The sequence below is a fragment of the Mustelus asterias genome, chromosome 24 (assembly GCF_964213995.1).
Source record: "Mustelus asterias chromosome 24, sMusAst1.hap1.1, whole genome shotgun sequence".
In the NCBI taxonomy this organism is placed as follows: domain Eukaryota; kingdom Metazoa; phylum Chordata; class Chondrichthyes; order Carcharhiniformes; family Triakidae; genus Mustelus; species Mustelus asterias.
The window spans coordinates 20767307-20788719 of record NC_135824.1 but is presented as its reverse complement, the minus strand read 5'-3'; the positions used below and the strand labels follow the sequence as shown (position 1 = coordinate 20788719).

Sequence of the window (21413 nt, the reverse complement as noted above, 5' to 3'; positions counted from 1 at the left end):
GCGTGGGTTTCCTCCGGGTGCTCCGGTTTCCTCCCACAGTCCAAGGATGTGCGGGTTAGGTTGATTGACCATGCTAAATTGCCCCTTAGCGTCAGGGGGACTAGCAGGGTAAATGGAGTTGCGGGGATGGGACCTGAGTGGGATTGTGGTCGGTGCAGACTCAATGGGCCAAATGGCCTCCTTCTGCACTGTAGGGATTCTGTTCTACTCTATAATTAAAACCTCTATGAAGGTTAGCATTTTTCATTTGTCTTGATACTTTAACATTGTGCTGTACACCAAGTAATGGGGCACAGATCTTTGGATACCAATAATTGCAAGCTTTTCTAAAGCATTAGGTCTGATATCTTGACCCTGGAATTTATCCAGTTTTAAATCAAAGAGCTATACTAACCATTTACATTGGTAAGAATACATTATTAAATGCCAAATTCTACACTTGGCTTAGTTTTTAATTAGGAATATAAAGAGATATTGATAATTTAGAGATATTTTATAATATTCCTGCTTGAATCAACCTTTGTTCAGTCACTTGGGGTTTGAGTACTGAGTTCAGCATTGAAATATATCATCAAAGCACCAGTCTTAGGTTCTGTGCCAAAATGGTCCCACAAATACCTATCTCCCTGGTGAGTTTAGACAGGTTACAATTAAAAAGATCTAAATTGTTTACTTAGATGAAAAGCCTAGCAAATAGACAAGCTAATGACAGGCATTTTAGCTGTCTAGGACAATGCTTTATTCTATAGTGCTTTATTCTTACCCAAAAAGTTATAGTGCTCTTGAAAAGAGATTCTTTTTCAAGCAACAAAGAGCCTCCCACAGATGTCATGCTTGGCTTCGTTTTTGATAAGTAAATAGGATGAATAGTGAACACTACAGTCAATTTTTATTAGTACTCCAGGAAAATAAGAAAAAATAACAAGATGATTAAGATTTTATTTATAATCAAACACCTTTTCCAGGGGGGAGATATAATCTACCCAGTTGCAGGATTTACCAAAAGGTAAATCTTTAAAGTAAATTAGAATTGAACTGAGTGGCTGTGCCATTCATTGCATTAATGAAATCAAATCACTAAATATATTAAGTTGCTCTTTCTCTATACCCTAGCTGTGACTGTAACACTATGGGCGGGATTTTATGGCCTCACTCGGGTGAGATCGTAAACTCGCGTCCCAGGCCAACGGGGGTTTCCCTTCTGGGAACCTCGCGTGCCCCAATTCCGGGGCAGACATGGTGGTAGGTTTTACATAAGAACATAAGAGATAGGAGCAGGAGTAGGCCATCTAGCCCCTCAAGCCTGCTCCGCCATTCAATAAGATCATGGCTGATCTGATAGTGGGTTCAGTTCCACTTACCCGCCCGCTCCCCATAATCCTTAATTCCCTTAATGGTTAAAAATCTACCTGTGACTTAAACATATTTAATGAGGTAGCCTCTACTGCTTCATTGGGCAGAGAATTCCAAAGATTCACTACCCTCTGGGAGAAGAAGTTCCTCCTCAACTCTGTTCTAAATTGACTCCCCCGTATTTTGAGGCTATGCCCCCTAGTTCTTGTTTCCATTGTAAGTGGAAATAACCTCGCTGCTTCTACCCTGTCTAGCCCCTTCATTATCTTATATGTCTCTATAAGATCTCCCCTCAACCTTCTAAACTCCAATGAGTACAGGTCCAGTCTACTCAATCTCTCCTCATAAGCTAACCCCCTCATCTCCGGAATCAACCTGGTGAACCTTCTCTGTACCCCCTCCAAAGCTAATATATCCTTTCTTAAGTAAGGGGACCAAAATTGTACACAGTACTCTAGGTGCGTACATTCTACACCCTCTCCTTTCCTTCTCCCCATGTACTTTATGAATGGTACGCTCTGTCTGTATAGCGCACAGGAAACAATACTTTTCACTGTATACCAATACATGTGCCAATAATAAATCAAATAATAATTCAAATCAAATATCAGTGAGGTACTTTTCAGACCAGGATACTTTTCAGACTGTGGGATAACATCTATCTGAACAATCTAACATGACAGACCACAGCTCTTTAATTAAATTGCAGACATTTTAGTCAGTAACAGTTTTGTGTACAAATCTTTAAAAATAACACAATCAGATTCTGAAAACAGGTAACTGCTTAAAAATACTTTTAAATGTTCAAATTGTAGCATTCATTTATTTTCTGAATAAGTATCATGGTCTTTAATGTGCAAATGACAGTGTTAGTACTTAATAAAGCACTTTGCTACCATCTCTAAAATAAGTTCAGAACTCTTTTTATATGTTACTGTTCTCTGTCTTCTGAGACTGAAAATTAGTGAAACATTGAGAAAGATACATGTTTAATACTCCAATCCCAAGGAAAATGCATTTATTGTTTATTCAGGAAACTGCAGTTGAACCTTGGATCGAAATTATTACATCAAGAGTTTTGATTCACCCACAAATACATGGATTTCTACTTCAGCAGTTGTCAGGTAGCATGCCATCTTTAATGAACTAAACAGATTTACTCAGAATTAAAGAACTTTGGAACAACAAAGAACAGCTCATTGACACAAACAATGGCTGGATTTTACAATTCTATGCTGGTGGATTTGAAGGTGGGAGTCGAAGATATGTAATACACAGTGGTTCAAGTTGAAGTTTATTGATTAGTCACAAGTAGGCTGACATTAACACTGCAATGAAGTTACTGTGAAAATCCCCGAGGGATGGCTTTACGAGCAATTACTCTCTCATTCTGACCTGTTTGAAGTATTACAGGGGATGCAGGAGGTGTTGGGAGGTCCACCCACCCTTGGCCCTATTGAGATCTTGAATTAATGGCCCCTTAAGGGCCTTAGGGGATTTTCACAGTAACTTCACTGCGGTGTTAATGTAAGCCTATTGGTGACACTAATAAATAAACTTAAACTTAAAACTCATCTGGCTGCTGTTGGTATGTTGCTCGTGGAAAGGTGGGGTCTGGCAACTTTAGCTGCCGTCAGGTAAAGGGGGAGGGACCTCCCACATGAGCCACTTGGGCCATCCTGGTGAACCAATGGTGGCTCCCTTCAAAGTTTATTCCCTCTCCCCCCCTCATTATTACCCTCCTCCTGAACACAGCCCCTCATTGAGACCCCTGACTATGGATCTACCTGGGCTCCTTGACCTGGTGGGGCTGACTGTAGTCCCAGCAATGGACACTGCTCCTGCTGGCACTACAGAGTTGTTGGCCAATCCAAAACTGTCTCCCAAGATAGGGGTGGAAGTCTCACCTTAAAAGAATTAATGCCGCTCCCAGTGTTAAATTACTGTGGGACAGCCAGCAGTGTCGTGGGCAAGCTCCAACAATTATTTTAGCTGAGGAGACCGGGGACTGTGGCACCCCCCTTAAATCCAGCCTAATATTTTTATTGATTGAAGCTTTTTAATATGTGAATATAATTTCTGTGTTTGTCAATAACTAACTTACCATACAAAAAGGAGATCTGGGAAAAAATTAATGAGGTTTAGTCACACAAGGGGGTCATTGTGCCTTCACGCACTAAAATTCCTCTATTACCGTAAACATCAATCACTTATAAATTCGATTTTTCTCCCTATGAAATCTTTGAAGTGCCAACATGTAGCATACTTAAAAATTAAGTTTTAAAGTAATGTATACAACTATGACCAAAAGATCAAGAAATTTAAAAATCTAGCCAAGAATCAAATTGATCAGGTTATTGATAAAAATTAAACATTCAATAAGTAATATTATCAATCTTTCCTAAACTGCTCATTCTTTATTTCACTTTCTATACATGGTTTGGTGTTGACTTAAATATTCTAACTTACACAACTTGCTTCAAACCCTGCATGCCTCTGTAGGGATAGTTCACCCTGACTGGTTAGGAGAGACCATTATCTGCCCTGATCACACAGGTCTCAGTTACCACGTAGAGGGTGATGTGTTGAAATTACCTTCTGATCACAGCAAGTCTGCAAAACCTCTAAGAAAGTGTGCAGCCGTATATGTGTGATGAATGGTTGGGGCCGTTCATTCACTCCTAATTTACTAAATTATTACTATTATTTACTAAATAAAAATATACACCACACTGGCACGCAGTCCACGTTAAGATGGCGGGAGGCACAAAACTGAGATGCTATTCTGCTAGCATCGGTAGGAGGGTGTAACTAGATATGGTAAGTTTACATAGGCAGTGTAATTTATATGTGACAGCAAAGAATTTGCAAATAGAAAAGGGTGACATTTAAAAGTAAGGCTTCATAAACAAGAAACGAGCGCAAACAATAGATTCTTAACAACATACAGGTATAAAATAATACTTTTCATCCTATACTTTGCAATATTATTTTATTACAAATCGAAATATTATCTGCGCTGGCTTGTGAATCTTGGTTTTGTGCACTCATATCTGCCATTTCAAAAAGAGATTGATGGCTTTGTATTAGAACTATTAAACGGATTACTACTACAGGGTTTTTGTTAGTCAAGCAGGTTTACATTTCTCCAAGAGAAGTACAGAAAAGGTACAGATTGCAGGGGCAGAATTTTCCCGTCTGCCCGCCACAGGAATCGTAGCGGGTGGGGAGGGAGGTGGGCAGACTATGCAAAGGTCCGTTGACTTGGGGCGGAATTTTCCGGTCTTGGGGAGAGTGCGGCTGGAAAATCCCACCCCAAATCTTTAGAGCCATTCATGGGAATTGCTTTTAGGCCATTGCCAAGTGTACATTTCTCAAAAGGCAAATATATTATCTTAATGTTTCTAGACTAGTAATACAGAGAGATGAGTTCAAATCTTGTAATGTGTTATATTGGATGTTGGGTTGTTACTGAGTTAATTCTAATTTCTTGATATGTTAATATTATACTGTGTACATTATCACATGAAATGATGCACTTCTCAGATGATTTGGTTTTTCATACAGTCTGGTGAAGAAGTAAGCCAGAACAGTAAGATGTGTTCCATCAAAGCTCCTGTTTCAAATACCTCTGCAGACTCGTTAAGTCTAACAATACCAAGAATATTATATGGTGGCAGTATGTGAAAATTGGTGATGGAGAAGTCTCTACCATTACCTGAAATGTTTGAGAAGTTTGCAGGCCTCAGCCAGGCAGAAGCATGGCCAAAATTGTATTGGAGATTTGTCAAGTATTGCACCACATCAGACCTCACTGTGAAGACAAGCAGTGAACAGGCTAGTCTGCTGTTATGTACAATGGGTGACTGTGCAGATGATGCTTTGTCACTAAGGCTAGCGATGAGGAGAAAGCCACGCGCAATGAAATAATCAAAGCGCTTGATACATATTTCAATCTGAGAAAGAATACCATTCTTTAGTGGGCTAACTTTAACAAAGGTACCCAACATCAAGGGGAAAGTGTTGATGCATTTATATAGACTTGCAGAGGACTGAGTTTGGCAGCTTCAAAGATGAACTGATCAGAGACAAGATCATCGTGGCAGTATTGGACGATGCCTTGTCTGACCACCTGCAGCAAAGAGATGATCTAATTTGACGAAGCCATTCCAACTAAGCAGACAAGCTGTAGTTAGGCAAGAAAATGGATCTGTGGTGTGAGGTGACAGGAAGAGCCGTCCTCAAAAGCAAATGACTCAGTAGGGTATGTCAATGATAAAAAAGGGAAAGCTGTCATAAAATAGCAAGGGAGAAAGGAAGAGTATCCATAAACAACCCAAGCTAGCTGTAATTGGTGTGACAGAGATGGTGTGAAAACTGCCCTGCCAAAGGGGAAAGATGGGCCACTTCAAGATTATGTGCCATTGCAAGACGCTTGTACAGAATTCGCACAAAGGAAAGCCTTTGAAAGGTGACAAGATCTATGAAGTAGATGATATCCATGATATTGAGCTGCCTTTCCTTGGAGAGATCCAGGAATCAAGTAGAAGCCACTGGAGTGTTGATATTCTAATAGAAGAAAACAAGATGCACTCTAAGTTACACTCAGGTGCAGCAGTTTTGGTTCTTTCTGATGCTCCATGGTTGGAGAGAAGCTCTCTTTATCCATCATGCAAAAAACTATATGGGCCGCGAGGGGTAGCACTCAGGGTCATGAGATAACCCTGCAATATCGAGAGAAATAAATCACAGAAACATGTATGTGATTCAGGACCAGAGTTGCTCAATTTTGAGCAGGATGACTTGTACCGATTTGCATCTGATTTGCGGCATAGAGGAACTGGAAAGCTGAGCAGATCAGCCCAAAAACTTCAGAGCTGAATCCACACAGTTTCTTACAGGACTATGAAAGCTGAGGACTAGCTACCACATAACTCCACATCTAGAAACAAAGCCAGTGTGTTTATTTACACCCAGAAAAGTTCCTCATCCAACACAAGAACAGAGGACGCTGGAAAAACTCAGCAGGTCGCCAGCATCTATTAGAAGAGAAGTAGAGTTAATGTTCATCAGAGCTGAAAGGAGGGAGAATGTGTTAGGATTGTAGAAACTGCAACAAAAAGTAGCAACTTTAATAAAAGACAAATTTGATTTGATTTATTGTCACAAGTATTAGTATACAGTGAAAAGTATTGTTTCTTGCACGCTATACAAAGCATACCATACATAGAGGAGGAAAGGAGAGGGTGCAGAATGTAGTGTTAAGAGAAAGATCAACTTAATATGAGGTAGGTCCATTCAAAACTCTGACGGCAGCAGGGAAGAAGCTGTTCTTGAGACTGTTGGTACGTGACATCAGACTTTGTATCTTTTTCCCAACAGAAGAAGGTGGAAGAGAGAATGTCCGGGGTACGTGGGGTCCTTGATTATGCTGGCTGCTTTTGCGAGGCACCGGGAAGTATAGACAGTGTCAATGGATGGGAGGCAGGTTTGCATGATGGACTGGGCTTCATTCTCGACCCTTTGTAGTTTCTTGCAGTCTTGGACAGAACAAGAGCCATACCAAGCTGTGATACTACCAGAAAGGATGCTTTCTATGGTGCATCTGTTAAAGTTGGTGAGAGTCATAGCAGACATGCCAAATTTCCTTAGCCTCCTGCGAAAGCAGAGGCATTGGTGGGCTTTCTTAACTATAGTGTCGGCATGGAGGGACCAGGACAGGTTGTTGGTGATCTGGACACCTTTCCTGGTGGAGAGTGGGAGGGGGATTTGCATTGAAGCAATACATGTATGGGATATTGAAACAAAAGGGAGTTTAGGATGTTGGAGAAAGGTCAAAATCCAACCTCAATAGTTAGTCCCGAGGGCCGCAATGCCTCATGCCTTACCCAGTTGAACACAAAGTTCACCCTATCCAGTTTGTAGATGAGGGTTTAACAAAATTGGGAAAGAGTTTGGGTGACTGTGTAGGGTTTGCGTGTTCGTCTGCATGGGTTTCTTCGGGTTCTCCAGTTTCCTCCCACAGTCTAACGTTGTGCAGGTTAGACCATGGCCATGGTAAATGTGTGGGGTTCTGAGCTGGGGGCGGGTGGAGTGGTGAGCCTGGGTAAGATGTTCTTTCAGAGTGTCGGTGCAGACTCGATGGGCCAAATGGCCTTCTTAAAAAAAAGTTTATTTATTAGTCACAACTAGGCTTATATTAACACCGCAATGAAGTTACTGTGAAAATCCCCGAGTCGCCACACTCCGGTGCCTGTTCAGGTATACTGAGGGAGAATTTACCATGGCCAATGCACCTAATCAGCACATCTTTAGATTGTGGGTGGAAATCGGAGCACCCAGAGGAAACCTATGCAGAGATGGGGAGAATGTGCAAACTCCACACAGGCAGTGACCCAAGCCGGGAATCGAACCTGGGTCCCTGGTGCTGTGAGGCAGCAGTGCTAACCACTGTTCCACCGTGCCGCTTCTGCACTATAAGGATTCACAAATATTCACAAAGCTAGATGCAAATAATGGCTTTTGGCAACTATCCCTCGATGAACCCCTAAGTTGCTCACAACCTTCGTTACTCTGAGAGGATTTGCATCGATCTTATCATTTGGCATCACCTCAGAAATTTTCCAAAGGACCATGTCAAGCATCCTAGAAGAACTGGATGAAAGTCGTAGATCACATGGATGATGTGCTAATCCATGGATGATGTGCTAATCCATGGATTCACTCAGACAGAACATTTCACCAGACTGTGAGCTGTGCAGCGATGACTAGAGGAAGCAGGAGCTGCGCTTAACAATAAATGCATAATTTCTCAGCAGACTTTCAGATTCCTTAGCATCTTGTGGATGCAGTCTGGTGTGAGACTTGATCCACAGGAGACAAGAGCAACCAAGAGGTTTTCAGCTCTGCGGGACATGACCAGGGATTCATGAGTACAGTAAACCGAGTTGGAAAGTTCCTGCCTGACAATGAACCACTTTACAATGGGACAATTCACGAAGCTGAATTTTCAGCCTGTGTCTGCCATGAGCATAAATGGCGGCATGGGAGGCAACGGCCTAGTGTTATTATCGCTAGATTATTAATCCAGAAATTCAGCCAATGTTCTGGGGATCCAGGTTCGAATCCTGCAATGGCAGATGGTGGAGTTTGAATTCAATAAAAAATATCTGGAATTCAGAATCTATTGATGACCATGAAACCATTTTCGATTGTCGAAAAGCCCATCTGATACCGCTTAGAGAAGGAAATCTGCCGTCCTTACCTGGTCTGACCTACATGTGACTCCAGAGCCACAGCAATGTGATTGACTCTCAACTGCCCTCGGGCAACTAGGGAAGGGCAATAAATGCTGGCCAGCCAGCGATGCCCATGTCCCACGAATGAATTTTTTAAAAAGTCCTGCGAGAGTCAGGAAATGAGATTCTTGCTGGTGAGATCTCGTTGCCCAATTTTTTTTTCCCCCCGCACACTGTGTGTTCATACCGCATTGACATGCATCACATTGGTGTGATTAGGTGAATTGACCCGAACAGGCACCGGAGTGTGGCGGCTAGGGGAATTTCACAGTAACTTCATTGCAGTGTTAATGTAAGCCTTACTTGTGACTAATAAATAAACTTTGAAAAAAAGAGGTTTACACCAGCCTTATAAGAACAGGTTGGCAACCTGTGCCAGCGGCCAGTGCCAGGGGTGGGCTCTCTGGGGAGTCCCATGTGGGGGTTCCCTTCATGTGTGGTGGAGGGTGTAGGAACTGATGCCTGTGAAGGTGGTGGAGACTTGCCGGTGAAGTGGGAGGAACTTGCCTGAAGCGGGGGGATGGCAATGACTGCACAGGGGAGAATGCCCACAATACTGCAGGGTGGGGGGGGGGGGGATTACATGTGTGGTGTGGGGGAGTGGGGTCGCTCCATGTCTGTGGGGAAGTCGGGGGAGGGGGGGGGCGGGATGTGGTGGTAAGGTGGGGGCAGCTTAATTCCAGCACTGATTGGGGCGCTCTTTAAAAATGGCATACCGATCTCTGTGGAGCTGGCCTTACATAATTCAATTTCTAAAAAAAGTACAGGAATTTACAGAGATGAACATCGATTCCCCACAAATTAGCATTGCTAGGGGAAAAACAAACCCCTTCCTGTCGTGAACCCTCCCCTTTAACTTCATGGCGATTGTGAAATTGCTTGACTTCTACATTATAATGAATTATTCCTGCCACAACAATTTATAGTTGTTAATTAATGTCATAGAGAACGTGTTAGTGACACAATTTATGGTCCTGCAATGCAATGCCACTCAATCTAAGGAGGCCCAGAACGGGAACAATGAAGCTGCAGACTCTTACTCCAGCAAATAGTGAAGTGTTCCTGGAGGTTTTTAAAACCCGCTGTCTGCCTTGACAGTAATTTTGTGCATTTCTTGCCATCCACACTTTTGTTCGCATCGCAAGACAAAAGGTTTTTGGATACAAAGCCTCTTGGGCAGTCAGAAGGGAAGTCAATCTTTCAAAAGCAGTTACTTTCAGAAAATATCATTTTGGGATACAGCATTTGAGGTAATTTGAGACATTGAATGTGCAGCATGCTTAAGAGGAAGAGGTGATTTTTGGACACGTGGGTGCGGTTTTGAGCCCACATTTGCTGTCAGCGTAAATGGTGACATGAGCCAAAAATCTTGCGAGAGTCACGAAATGAGATTCTCGCTGGCGAGCTCTCCTAGTTTTCCACATCCCTCGTCTGTGACATGGCGAGGTTTCCATCCAGGAAGGGCAGGGACCTCATTTCAAAAAAATGTTATAATTTTACATTTCAATAAAGGGCTTCTCTGCGTTACCCCCTCACTGAATATTCAGACCTCGTTGGCGTGAAGTGACGTCAGCAAAATTCACAACAGATTGAAGCAGTCAAAGGGAACCTGCCAGGAGTGCCACGGTAAGTACAGATCCAAGGTGGGTGAGAGACATGCAGGGCACTGCCCCCCGGGAAGCCCCATTGTCGGGGGGGTGGAATGCTGTGAGGAGGGTTGTCCTGATGCCTTGATGGTTGGAGGGGGTGGGGTCACCTTGATGCTTGTGGAAGGGTCTTATGTCCATGGGAGGTTCGGGGGGAGTTTAAAAGGGCGCCCCAATCTTTGTGGAGTCAGCATTGCTGGCTCTATCAGGAACCACCCCACCAGCCTGAAGGCGAAAACTCGCCCCCAAATTTTTTTTGCACAGAGTGCACTAAAATCTATAGAGAAAACAAGACTGCACAGATGGAGAGCTGCACGCCAGTTTTCTTGCCTCAGCCAGTGCACTGTGCACTGAGGGAAAGGTTCTGTCATAGTTCCCTAAAGCTCTTGAATACTTATATGTTCCCCATGCCTGCATCTGTTGTAGACTAATTGGTAGAGGTTGATTGATATAATTAGTCAAATAACTACATTATCATCGTAAATTGTGTCTATAGAATGGTATAAGGCAAACTAGGTGGACCATGGTCTTTCAGATACTGATAAAGGCCTCCCATTTTCAATATGGCTATGGAAAAGAGTATGTGAGGTGGTTTCCTGTTGTCTTTCTCACGCATACTTAAAGGAACAAGTCCTCTTGGCAAAGAATCCTCTGTCTTTAAGCAGCCATTGTCCATCGAGGTTCTAGCTCTTCTGCCATCAATAAAAATTTGCTGTTTCAAGCCATTGGTCATGCTTCTTAATCTTGAGCACGGGGCCCTTAGCTGGGCCTGGGATGATTCGCAAAACTGTGGGAATGACCAGCCCCTGAGGTCCCCAAATGACCCTGCTCCTCTGGCATATTATCAAGAGAAAAACACTTCTGAATAATATGATGGAGCTCAATCTTGTTGGGAACTAATGTGATACAGCATGATGTAATTGTAACGTTATGCACTATGAAATAGTAAGGATCTGGCTTTATGCCTATATTTTCCGAAATTGTCAGTTTTCCATTTTTGGGTTGGGAAACACCTGAGCTCCTGTAGACAATGGAGAAACATGAGGGCAAATCACCTGGGTAACTCTCCTGACTGCTGGTTTCAGAGTCTTAAGCAGCAGAACTCAAACCCATTCTGGCAGCTTGGAAAAGTACACAAAGGCTAATTCCGCATTCCCAACAGCACTTTGCTAGAGGGGAGCGCATCAGCTGGAGAATCAGGCTTACCGTGTTGCAGCCTTATTTCCAACCCAAGCCTTTTTTGAGTGCAGCTTCCCATTTGGGTGTACAGAAATAACCTTGGGACATGCCAAGAATAAAAGAATCAATCAAGTTCCTATCTAAAGATTTTTTAAAAAGTAAAGTAAAGTTTATTTATTAGTCACAAGTAAGGCTTACATTAACACTGCAATGAAGTTACTGTGAAATTCCCCCAGTCACCACACTCCGGCGCCTGTTCGGATCAATGCATCTAACCAGCACGTCTTTCAGACTGTGGGAGGAAACCGGAGCACCCGGAGGAAACCCACGCAGACACGGGGAGAACATGCAAACTCCACACAGACAGCGACCCAAGCTGGGAATTGAACCCAGGTCCCTGGCACTGTGAGGCAGCAGTGCCTCACTGTGCCAATGGTCACTGTGCCACCGTGCTGCCCGGTGTCCTTGCCCAGTGTCTTGTCCCAGTCAAGAACTTTTTAAAAATTTGTGATCGTCTTTTTCCTCACTCAACTTGGAACACACATGCAGCATTTGGTATGACGGTGAAGAACCTTGAAATTTCGTCCATTGACTGTAGCTGACTATAAAGGTCAGTCATGGCGGGAATTAATAAATACCTCCGTGTTAGTCCAACATTCAACTATTGGACTGATAAACATTAATTGTAAGCAGGTAAGTTAAAGCGTACTTGAAATGTTCAAGACGTTCTGAGAATTCAAAGCGTTCTCTCAAAGAAGGTTCCTTTGCAGATCGCTAACTCTTCTACTTAATTCTCCTATTAATTACAGTATCGATTTCAATATTTTAGCAAAGAAACTTTAGATCTTTTGAGTTCTGTAGTATTTACAACGCAAGGTTTGGAGGTGCCACGTTCACATAAAAGAAAGAATAAAGGGCGGAGTATGACGTTGTCAAAAGAAATAAAGCTATGTGATATATTAGAAATTAAACAAAGAGTCTAGTGGATTCCGAAGCTATACCACTGTAGTGTTAGACAGTTGATCAGGAACCATGATTTTATTCCCAGTCCTGACAAAAAAAAAATCACACTCAGATTTCCCCTACAGGGCAGGTTTACTGGGTTGGGTCGTTCAAAGAAAGGAGGGAGAATGTGACAGAGAGGGGTCACTTTTCACATCGTCCATAACTACTTTCTAATAGGTCATGATGGTATCCCTTGAGATATTTATGGGCTGGTACGCACCAACTTCTCAGTTCAAAGCACTTCCCCAGGGGGAGAGATAGGAAAATAGGTTAAAGTGGACAACTTTGCATGTGTCGAGTGATAAAATATAACGGAGATAAAAACATTATGCTGTTCTGTTGAAAATTCCACAGAACAGGTACTTTTGTTTGGCACAACATGCCGATTTGTTTTTCCAATCACCAATAATTCAATCTGTTTTTAAAGCATTTATTAATTTGATTAAAAGTGCAAAATGAAGAGAAGACTTCATTCTGTTAGCATGATTGGCAATTTTACATATTTGAAGTGTATAAAATAACACTTAGTAGGTGTAATTTGCCATGTTTTAGAAGCGATCTAGAGACACTTTTGATCTTACCTGGAGCAATATATCAATCAAACGAACAGAACATTTCAATGCAATGAATAGTTCCAGGCATTCCTCCTTTGGAAGAAAGCCTATAACTCATTTATGTCTGCAGCCCTTATGAGTTATGGGTCTTTCACATTCATAAAAGAATGCCCATAACTGACTGATACCGCTGAGGTAGCCTCTGTTATCAACAATTCACAGTGTTGGTGGTCACTTAGAAATGTTATAGAACTTTCCCTGAACTTGCACGATCAATCTGAGTGGTAATAATTGTATACCTTCAAAAGTTTTGAACGCAGGAAAAGCAAGTAAAACATTTTCTCACCAATACCAGCAGCCTCCACACCGAAATTCATCATTAGATATTACACAAACTAATTTCATAGTGCTGATTACAAGAAATCATCAGGTGGTATAACTTCCTCAACTGCTATTTCACACAAGGGAGCAAAACATTTCACAAGTAATGTGGCAAGTCAAACAATAATTGGCCAATTAAAGATTTTCAATTGTTTTAACACCAAAGTTATTTTTAAAAATGCATTTCAACAAATTGCAGCCCTTAGTGCTGAGATAACATAAAATTGCAAAAAGCACACTGAGTATGAAGGAAGAATTGTATTTTTATATTCTGTAGATTCATTCTTGAATCTTGTTTGCTCCCCAGATGGGAATATATCTGGAGGAACAGAGCACATTTTTCTACCATGATTGGAGCGGATCTGAATTACTGAGCAGAGAATAAAGAATTGTGATAGCGTGTGGAAGTAAGAAAGACCACTGTGAGTTCAGAGCTCCCTCTGATGACCATGTGGACATCTAACAAAGGGAACCTCACTTTTTCTTTGTTCGTGTATCCAACTGACAGCTGACTGGCTAAGATCTAATTACTTCCAAGTGAGGTCAGGGAAAGGCATTTATCGAACAGAACTGCACAACAACAGGCTCAAGATGCCCAGAAAATCCCTCTCATGTTAACACTTGATTTATGGAAACAATTATGATTCCGTTGGAATCTTCCTGGACGAGGAAATATCCACGATGATGTGAGGGGGGGTAAACAATGGATTTCTTCCACGCACAGTTTGTCTTCAACAAAAACAAAAGTAAGTTATATATGCAAATTGTCTGTTATTATGTTATTTATACTACATATTTTGCCCTAAAAATTTTTTTGAATTATGCTGGCTCGGATTAAATGTGTGTGGTTGACATTGAGGTAGTTCTGAATGCTTCCAGCCGGTCTAGACATTGAAACAAGAATTGGAGTGTGGGGAAACATGGGAAGTTCCATGGAAAACATTTGGTTCACCACATAAAAAGAGCGGTGATTACTAATGAATGAACACATACAAGATGACAAGTGTACAGAAGCTTAGGGAATTGATAATGCAACAGTGCTTAGCAGAGTAGTTAAAACAGCAGTGGAGTGCTCGCATGGAACACACACCAAGCTACAAACATCACACTTTTTAATCATACTGAAACTGCAGCATACAGCAGTTATTGCAAAAACAAACTACCTACTGTAATTTTTTGGCTTTATGTTTTTTTAAACTAGAAACTGGCAACCAACTAGAACTTTTTGAAAAAAAACTTTGGAATACACCTCCAAAGCTTGTTGCTATGGTTGTAATTTATTTGTAACAGCTGACTGTAATAGCTTGTTAAAGTTAAGTGATACTTCTGCTTGCAGCTTTATTATCGTCAAAGCTCTCTGTACAAAAGGAAGACACTAATAGCAAGGAAGATCAAGACATTCAAGACCACTGCAAACTGATTTGTTTATAGTGGAAATTGACAGTGCATCAGTTCTCTGAAGAAACCCTGGCTCAGCACCATAAACTTTCTTAGGAAAGCTTACACACATTCTAAACTGCTAGTGCCACAAATAAAGAGAGACCCAAGGTCACGGAGTCCAGGCAGAAGCTGAGACCCCAAACTAGCAGCATCGTCTCATTCATACTTTAAATTGCAGTATGTTGTTCATGAGAACCCAGAGCAGTGCACTATAATGCGCAAATGGATGCAAACATGGATCCTGCCAACTCTGTTGTACAGACTATACTTTCATTGTATTCTTCTAGCAGGGAGTGTGTCTTTTGCTTGCAATGACATGACTCCAGACCAACTAGCTGGAAGCGTGAACTGTTCCTCCAGTCCTGAGCGGCACACCAGAAGTTATGACTACATGGAAGGTGGAGACGTAAGAATAAGGAAACTTTTCTGTCGAACACAGTTTTATCTGAGGATTGATAAAAAAGGCAAAATCAAAGGCACAGTTAATCCCAGCTGCAATTACTGTAAGTAACATTTTAATTAGCTTGGAATATTACATATTAAACAGTTTTAGCATACTAAATGAGTGCATAATTTCAAATTTACTGGATCTTATGCAGCAAACTGAGAATTAATCTAAAATCATTTATGTACGCTTGAAACATCTGGTGCTCATTTTTAAATGTGTAGCTCTTAGCGATATGTACCCAGCATATTTTAGTTCTGCTAATGTATTAAGTTGACAGCTGGTAAACGTTTGCAAAAATTATCCCTTTTATTCAAACTGACAAGGAACAGAGATATCAGATAACACTTTAGACCAAAGTAAAAATCATTAGTGTTATCTGTTTTTCATGTAAGTTGACATTTGAAAAGTAGATTACTGGGAAAGTAGAACTCTGCGACATTTCCTTCCTTCAGCCTGTACAGCTTTCAATGCTCGATCTCCCTAGCGGGAAATTTAAAACAATTTGTACACCAATGCATTGTTCCTATACAACTCCAAAAGAGTAAGTATTTAGTACCCTGAATAATTTGATTTAATCTGAGTATAAAATAAGAGACCAGAGCTGGCTGTGCCAACTAGAAATAAGTCTTAAATAACTATTTCTTGACATTTTTCTAAAATTATTTATAGGTAGTAAGCAATTTACGATTTCTGAGGTGGTCACAAGGGCAATGTGTCTCAACCATGTCGAAAATGCCTCAATTAAAATTGAGTTATGCCTTTCTATTTAATGTTACAGTGTTTTAAACTATCTCTAATAGGGATCACTACTACAATATGTGCAGTACTACCCATTCAGCAGCAAGGAGGAGGTGTGGTTATATGAAAATGTAGTTATGTGTCTGAAGGTTGTAACTTTTATAATGCCTTACAAGCATGATGCAGCAGCTCAAGAGCTCCCATACAATAATTCATGATCCAGGAGCATTAACTCCTTGACACAATTATCAATGCAACACTGCACCCAATACATTACTAAAGAAGAAACAACATGATAAATAGTGCGACAAATATGAAACGTTGCGCATTTGTTAAATGTAGAGTGTGAAGACAGGATAGTGAGAAAGTAAAGCAAAACAGGCCTAGAAATGAACAATGTTGACATAGAAAGATGAACTATAAAAGAGGAAAATAAAATAACAGTCCAAGTTCCCTGTGTCTATTGCTAAACAGAAAAAAAACTGAAGGTGTTTGAAAGAACTGATCATTTTAAAGGGCATTTGAACCTAGTCTGTGACAAACTTCCATCCATTTGTGACTCATGCACTTCTGTCCCAATTACAGATTGTTCAATATTTTTGTAATCATTCTCCTTATTGCTCTCCCTTCCCCCAGCTAACCTCTTGCATCTGGCCACTTTTGCCATTCAGGTGGTTGGTTAAATCCATTAAAACTCCACGAATGTCATCAGTTTCTTATTCAATCTACTAGGATACATGCTTGAATGTAGCAGGTTAACAAGCCCTTCTTAGCACATTTTTTCTTTGCTCTGCTGATTAGACTAAAACACACAAAGTCAAACCAGAAAAGAATTGCAAACATTACAATTACTGCCTTAATTGAAAGTCCAACGAACACCAGCCAAGAGTAGGTAGCTCTGTTCAACTTAAGTTTGCCAGTCTAAATTATATTTTAAATTTTGCTCTACCCCATTGGCAAACGTAACACCACTGAATTTGCTGAAATCAATGATTTAGAACCAGTACTGAACCCAGCTAGAAAATAAAGTGGTGAAGTATCACAAACGCTGCACAGGTTGCAATGCAACAGCGACTGGATCTCATCAACAATTCTCTGTAGTTACAAATGTCATCAGCAGTTAGAAGTTGGTGAGTAGTTCATGTACTGTACGTGGTTTAATTATGTATTTGCTCTGCTTCTCTGGTATTCAAATCTGATGAAAGCAGGCATTATACTCTTTTCACACACATTACCAGCACTTCTCCCTCATGGCTTATTAGGTAAAGCCATCATTTAGTGTAGCGCTAAGCTACAGAGACCAGGAGGTCCTAGGTTAGATCAGTGATGTGTATGAAGTGAGCTGATCTCTATTAGATCAGTGTTAGGGTTGTTAGAATTAGTTTCAGTGCTCATAGCAAGGAGAATATCATTCCTGTTCCTAGCCTATGACACTTGGAGATAGGTCTGGCATTCTATGCGGAATGATTGGCTCTGATATCCCCATTTTTAGACAGCTATACCAAGGATCCAATTTTAACTAAGTGGATGGGTTTTGCTTGGGTTAAAATCTTACCCAAACTGTGTATGCATGAAAAATGGTTACCGCAGCTAAGCAGACTCAGGACTGGTTAGTACTTGGATGAGAAACCGCCCGAGAATCCCAGGTGAAGCAGGCTTAGCCAGTTGGCACTGTGGCTTAGTTGGTGAAAGCGCCTGTCTCGTAACAGCAGATCCTAAGTTCAAATCTCAGCAGTGCAGCAATTCATTTGGCCAGTGCATGTGCTTTAAATCGAAACCGTTGGCAACAATGTCACCTTTAAACTATTTCTGATCATCCTGTGTTATTTCTTTATTACTTGGTGAAATTATCTTGTTTTGGAATAGGAATTTTTAAGTCTAGCTGAAATGCCTACATGTTACTTGATTTTCACGAAGACAAACCAACTTGATAGCTTTGAGAGAAAGAAATAAATTGCTGGTCTCTGCATTTGACAATGTTAATAGATTTAAACACATTGCAAGGAATTGAAGGGTTGCTTGTAACTACGGGAGTGAATTTCCGACCGCGCTGCACCTGGTGCAAATTATGCCAATCCTGAAAAATTGGGTTCCATGCCCGGTGCCAAACAGTTTGCAATCATCCTGACCCTTTTCTACTGGTATAAACTGGATCGTGCCTCGAAAGGGTGCATGGTCGATTATCATATTTAAAGTAGCATTAAATATGCTTAGCCCGTTCGATGCCAGGTTCTCCCAGCTCCTGGGATCTTCCAACCTTTGCGAGCCTGGCGAGAATCATTACTGGTCTCCACTAGCAGAGACAAAGAATGATAGTCACGCTGGGGGCTGGGGGGGTGGGGGGGTGCCCAAGTGCCCACCTGGCATCCTGGCAGTGCCCACTTGGCAGTCAGGGAGAAGGTGGAGAAACATGGCGCCAACGGTGGTGGGGGGGGGGGGGCATCCCGATGTTGGTGAGGGGACGTAGGGGGTCTTCTGGGCAGATTGGCAAGGATCGCTCTTGCCGGTATGACAGTAACGTTTTGGGAAAATCATGGCCTATATAACTATACTCCAGAAAGAATCTACTCATTGTGGGGGAGGGGTGGAAAACTAGCCTAATATTTTTCAAAATTGGAATTGTTTAGTGCAGTATAACTCGCAGCTACAAGGTGAATTGTTACTAGGCCCTTGAAATTATTTCTCTTTTCAGCACAGTGCGATATCCATCAAGCAATCACGGTGGCACAGTGGTTAGCACTGCTGCCTCACAGCGCCAGGGGTCTGAGAGTTCGATTCCTGGCTAGGGTCACTGTCTGTGTGGAGTCTGCACGTTCTCCCCATATCTGTGTGGGTTTCCTCCAAATGCTCCGGTTTCCTCCCACAGTCTGAAAGACGTGCTGGTTAGGTGCATTGGCCATGCTAAATTCTCCCTTCGTGTACCCGAATAGGCGCCAGGGTGTGGCGACTAGGGGATTTTCACAGTAACTTCATTGCAGTGTTAATGCAAGTCTACTGGTGATACTAATAAATAAACTTTAAACTAAACAACAGACATATCAATAATGTATGAAATATATAATCATATCAAATGATCAAACTTACAAATATCAAGTCATTAATGCAGGTGTCTTTAATTTAGAAAAGGAAATACTATTTGTCTGAGTTTCTAGATTTAAAGACATTTCCTGTATCCGTTCAATATTGCAGCATACTTCAAAAATATGTATGTAGTAAACATAACAACCATGGTTCGTATTCGGGTTTGCAAGCCTCACACAAGTGCTGTTCTGCATATTAGGTGAATGACAACAGGACATAATCAGCATCAATTGCAGGAAGGAAAAATTGTACTAGGTACCAGTGCACAAGTCATTGCTTTACCGTTGGCTAATTGGCTCTCTGGTAGCCTTGGTGTGGAAAGGAATCATGAACACTGCACTTAAACTTCTGTCTTTAATAGAGTTCCCCAGGTGTCAGCAATGTTTTAGTGAGAAACCTGGGAACTGGCGAGGCACTGTGTGAGGTATTTCCTCGTGGCATTTAGAATAGACTGCCTGAATTGATACAACAGGCAAAAGCAATGCGGTAGCTTCACTGGCATAAGCATAAAGATCTGGCTTAAACACCGGTGCTGCTGCTCCAGTCAGAATCTAATGGGTAGTGAACAAGCCATGTTTACAATATGATGTGGAACATACTCCTCAAGTCAACTGCTCAGCATAGGTTGTAACTGTACCAAGATCAAGAGCAAGAGAGCTGGCTTCTTTTCAGCCTGTCAAATAGGTTTTCATAGAATGAAACAGCACAGAAGGAGGCTATTTGACCTCCTTACCCTGCACTAATACATTGGTAGAACTATCCAATTGATCCCACTTCCCTGCTTTTTCCCCATAGCATTTCCTTTTTTTCCTTCAAATATTTATCCAATTCTCTTTTGAATCTTACTGTGGAATCTGGTTCCAGCATCCTTTCAGGGCAATGAAATCCAGATTACAGCAACTTTACTGACACACATGGAGTACAGCGGTTCAAGAAGGCAGCTCACCAACAGCTTCTGAAGGGCAATTAGGGATGAGCAATAAATTCTGGCCTATCCAGCAATGCCCTCATCCCATGAATCAATTTTTGAAAATTGTTGTGTTTTAAAAAAAAGTGTTTTCTCAGACCGCCTCTAGATTTTTTGTCAACCACCTTAAATCTGTGTCCCCGGTTACCGATCCGTCTATCACTGGAAACAATTTCTCTTTAGTTATTCTATCAAAGCCATTTGTGATTTTGAACAACTCTATCAAATCTTGTCATAGCCTTCTCTGCTCTATGTAGAACAACCTCAACTTTCCTGGTATCACTGCATAACTGAAGACCCTGATCCCTGGTAACATTCTAGAAACACCCTCTCCATGGTCTTGACAATATTTCTAATGTGTGGTGCCCAGAATTAAACACAATGCCCCAGCTGAAGCTTAACCACTCTTTTAGCAAAACCTCCTTGTCTTCGTAGTTTTCCCCTGTGAGTGAAGCAAGGATTTCATATGTATTTTAACAGGCTTTTCACCTAGTCCTGCCACCTTCCTGTCAGTTATGGTGCACTAACAGTGAACCAAGCCATTTTTGAGGATCCATATCCTTTAAACAGGTTTTGTAGTCATAAATCCTACTTGTTTGCCCTAAAATCGAGTCATAATGCGAATTATTGTTCTACTTAATGGAAATTTGCAGTAGGTATAGAATGGAGGTAGTTAGGAAATAGCATGGACTGTTTCCTCAATGTGGTATTCCTGGCTCCGAAAATGCTACACAATTTGTCCATTTACTTTCAAATTCCGTGATATCTAAGTACAGTGGTTTCGTTGCCACTTGGCTTTCAGCAAGCATTATCATCAGCGAAAAGACCATAATTTTTGATGATATCCAGCAGGTTGTTGATGAAGGTGATAAACGTAAATGGACTGTGAACATTTTCCTGAGTAGGTGCTGCGATAAAATGACAAACTTAAATGTTTCAACATTTGAGTCCTTTTGATAAATTTGAATAAAAGGGTATGAAGGCAGAGCTAGCTAAAGTTAACTGGGAAACGAGGTTAAAAGGTAGGACGGTAAAGATGCAGTGGCAGACTTTTGAAGAGATATTTAATATCTCTCGGCAAGGATTCATCCCAGTAAACAAGAAAGACTCTTTAAGAAGGATGCATCATATGTGGCTAAATGAGGAAGGAGAGTATCAGATTGAAAGAAACACTGTGAAAATTGCAAATGATAGGTCAGAAGATTGGTCAGATTTTAAGATCCAGCAAACAAGGTCAAAAATTAACAGAGGGAGAAAGTAGAATATGAGAGAAAGCTAACTAGTGATATAAAAACAGACAGTAGACGTTCATACAAGGAGTTA

The 21413-nt window shown here is 41.3% G+C and overlaps 2 protein-coding genes across 2 annotated transcripts in view; one reads left to right on the top strand and one right to left on the bottom strand.

Annotated features, from left to right (window-relative positions):
• The window catches only part of LOC144511021 (protein FAM227B-like), a 232064-nt gene that overhangs the window by 36734 nt on the left and 173917 nt on the right, over nucleotides 1-21413 (bottom strand). The gene's annotated exons all lie outside the window — the stretch shown is intronic.
• Nucleotides 13859-21413, top strand: part of fgf7 (fibroblast growth factor 7) — a 75965-nt gene continuing 68410 nt past the window's right edge. Inside the window, exons 1-2 of the mRNA XM_078241017.1 lie at nucleotides 13859-14162; nucleotides 14753-15359. Coding sequence (XP_078097143.1) covers nucleotides 15071-15359 — 289 coding nt within the window. The 5' untranslated portion in view covers nucleotides 13859-14162; nucleotides 14753-15070. The remainder of the gene's footprint in view (nucleotides 14163-14752; nucleotides 15360-21413) is intronic.